This window comes from Bison bison, unplaced genomic scaffold (genome assembly GCF_000754665.1).
Source record: "Bison bison bison isolate TAMUID 2011002044 unplaced genomic scaffold, Bison_UMD1.0 scf7180017864487, whole genome shotgun sequence".
In the NCBI taxonomy this organism is placed as follows: Eukaryota; Metazoa; Chordata; class Mammalia; order Artiodactyla; family Bovidae; genus Bison; species Bison bison.
The window spans coordinates 8,874,951-8,877,949 of NW_011495047.1; the positions used below are offsets into that span (position 1 = coordinate 8,874,951).

At 54.5% G+C, this 2,999-nt stretch overlaps 1 protein-coding gene across 1 annotated transcript in view; it reads left to right on the forward strand.

The window, feature by feature from the left end:
• Nucleotides 1-2,999, forward strand: part of TRERF1 (transcriptional regulating factor 1) — a 209,874-nt gene that overhangs the window by 172,440 nt on the left and 34,435 nt on the right. Inside the window, exons 9-10 of the mRNA XM_010863244.1 lie at nt 15-166; nt 1,863-1,977. Coding sequence (XP_010861546.1) covers nt 15-166; nt 1,863-1,977 — 267 coding nt within the window. The remainder of the gene's footprint in view (nt 1-14; nt 167-1,862; nt 1,978-2,999) is intronic.

Here is a 2,999-nt window from a genome sequence, read left to right on the forward strand (position 1 = left end):
CTTCGCCACCGGCGCCGCTGCCGCCCCCTCGGCCAGAGACAAGCCAGCCAGCTCGATGTCGGACGACGAGATGCCTGTGCTCGTGAGGATGACCCTCTCTCCCCCACACTCGCCCCAAGGGGCTGCCCCCAACCCGCCTGCTGTGAGTTGCAGCTCCACCCCACCTGCCTGAGGTGGGGACATCCCTTTGCTTTCTTGGAGATGGGGACAGATCTGCCCGGGCCACCAGCCAGAGCTCAGACGTGGCATGGCTCCTTGGGGCTGAGCCCCTGTGGCTACCCTGGGAATTCCTATCTGCTTCCAATCTACCTGCTACCCAGTAAATGCCTAGTACTCTACCAGGCTCACGTTCCAGATTAGATTCTGAGAGAACCGAAGATGTTCCTGGATTAAAAACAGAGGTGATAACTCAGCTGATGATCACAGTGATTAAAATATGGAAGTACTGTTCCGGATCACAAAGAGCTACTGCCCAGGGCCCTCCCTGGTCCCTCCCCCAGGATCTCCAGACCTCCCCAGATCCATCCACCAGAGATGTAAACCCCTGGCACAGTAGGTCCTCCAGGCATCCATGCTGATGGTCAGCCTTAGTAGATGCTTAATATTTTCAATATCACCTCTGCATAAATAAATACTCTCAGAGGACCTGATTCATTGAGGTTCCCAAAGTAATTCCACTGAGACACCCACCCCCAATCTCAAGAAAGCAAAGAGATTCGTGTTTCTTACTGTCCTTCTCTTTCTCAGCTTCCAAGTGCTTCACCCAAGCAGCTTAGCCTGGCTCTGGGACAGAGATCTCTCTGTCTCCTTCCTTCTCCCCTTCCTTCCCTCCCCACCCTTGCCCCCAACCGCCGTGGAGTCTGGAACCCCTATGGTTCATTACATCAGACCTGTCCCCTCCCCACAAAGTGCTGTGCTGGGTCATACCTATTCTCACAGAATAAGTGGCCACTGGGATTCCAGGAGGCATAAAGGAGGGGCTGGGCCAGGAGAAGGATAGGGAGAATAATTAAGAGAACTAGAAAAGTCCAGAAAGAGCCTTTTTGGTTCTCTACATAATATCAAGGCTCAGAAGAGGAAAAAGACAGATGGAGAACCTCTGGAGGTGAGGATTCCCATCAGCTGGCAGGTCCTGGGGGCCAGCAACAGGGAGAGAGATGAAACCACACCGCCAGGCCCCCTCTTTGCCCAGGAAGTGCCTGATTTGGTGGGAGAGATACTGTTTCTACCCTTTCGAAACTTTCAGCCTGAAGCTGGAGAAAGTCAGGTTCCTAGTGACACAGGGATCAGAGCCCCAGGCAGCAGGTCTGCCTCAATTCAAGACAGAGACACCAAGGCAGCATTGCCCTGCATGGGGCTGGTGGGGAATATACCCCAAGAGCTAAGGTCGTTAGGGACTAAGACAAGGCAAGGGACGTTTGGTGTTAGAAGACCATCATGAGGAGAGTTCCAGACAGAGTTTTGAAGGCAGAGATGAACTCGGTTTTGTGGCAAGGGTGAGAAAGATACTGTGAGGAGATAAGCCGAAGTGGAAGCATAAAGTAGGACTGAGTACATGTGAGCAAGGTCATGACACTTAATATATTAAGAGATGAAAATGTTCAGGGAGGAGCCCTGGGTTTTAATCTCTACTGTGCTCCTAGTCAGTTGGGGTACAGACAGCTGAGACCCTTCGCTTCTCAGAACCATGGTTTCTCCTGTGACCTCAGGGGGAAGGGAGTGGGCTTCCTCAGTGGCTGTCACCTTTCTGAGGAGCTTTTAAAACCTCTCAGCGCTTGGCCCTGCTTGGCTGGAATTCTGTATATACTTCCTCCCAGGTGATATCCAGGTCTGACCTTCTGGGGGCCTTCCCTGGCCCACAGTCTCAGAGCCTTGCCTGGAGGATTGGAAAGTTCCAGTTCAGAGCTGTTGTCATTGAACCAGAGGCTCAAGGAGAGAGAGCCCCAAAGGGACCTCTGGCCCTGTCTGTGGTCAGAGGTCTGGATTCCGGTGCAGTGTTGAAGACATGCAGAGTCCTCAGTTGACCTCATCAGTCACCCAGGAACTAGGTGTAAAGCATCAGGATTGCTCCCCTAGTTGGGGGGCACAGGCATCCTTTCCCCATTCCACTCCATCTCAGCATCAGGCAGTGAGGAGCCCTCTGGTGGGGAAAGAAAGCAGGTTGGGGCTCTGTGGCCTAAGGAGAGCCCCCTGGTGAGTCCCTCTGCCCCTTCTTTCCCCACCTCTCTGCTTCCCTAAACTCCCCTGCTAGGGGCTGGGATGGCACCCCAGAAACTGAGGGGGAGACAAGGAGGGGCAGCCTGAAGTGCTGAAGGCAGCAGAACTGCCTTCAGCGGGGTTAGAGGGAGAGAAGCCCAGAGCTGAGGGGCGACTGGGGCAGGTCACATGACCATGGCCAACCCTTCCCATCACCCCCTGCTGCCTCCTACTAAGGCACCAAGGTGGATACCAGGATTGCCAGGGACCACAGCTGTGACAGGCTGGCCTGCAGGGCCTGGGAGGGGACCACAGACTGCCCGGAATTTCCCTGCAGGTATCCCCTCTGCACCCCCGCCACCGTGCCCCCCCCAACAGCATCACTGTCTCTCCAGCCTCACCCAGCTCTGGGTTTTCTGAGCTGATGCTGGCACACACCAAATCTGTTTATGTTTGGCTTTGGCATGCCCTGCTTTATCTCCTTCCATGCATATGTTTACTTATTAGTATATCTGTTTCCATGTGGCAAATCTTCCTTCCAGAAGATGCTTGGTCCTGCTGGAATAAAATAAACTAACCCCGCTGACAGGAAACCAACCTAGAAGGGTTTGCCACAGAGGAGAGTCACCAGTGCTGGGAGCAGGAGTGAAGGGCGGTGAGGGGGAAGGGTCAGCGGATCTACTTCTAGGAGAGCACATGAGAGGGGGGCCTCAGAGATCCCAGCTGGCCCTCCTCCACCCTGACAGTTACCTCCAAGGGGGAGCCCAGTGTGTGGGTCACTGGCCCTGGGAGCTTTGGCTGAG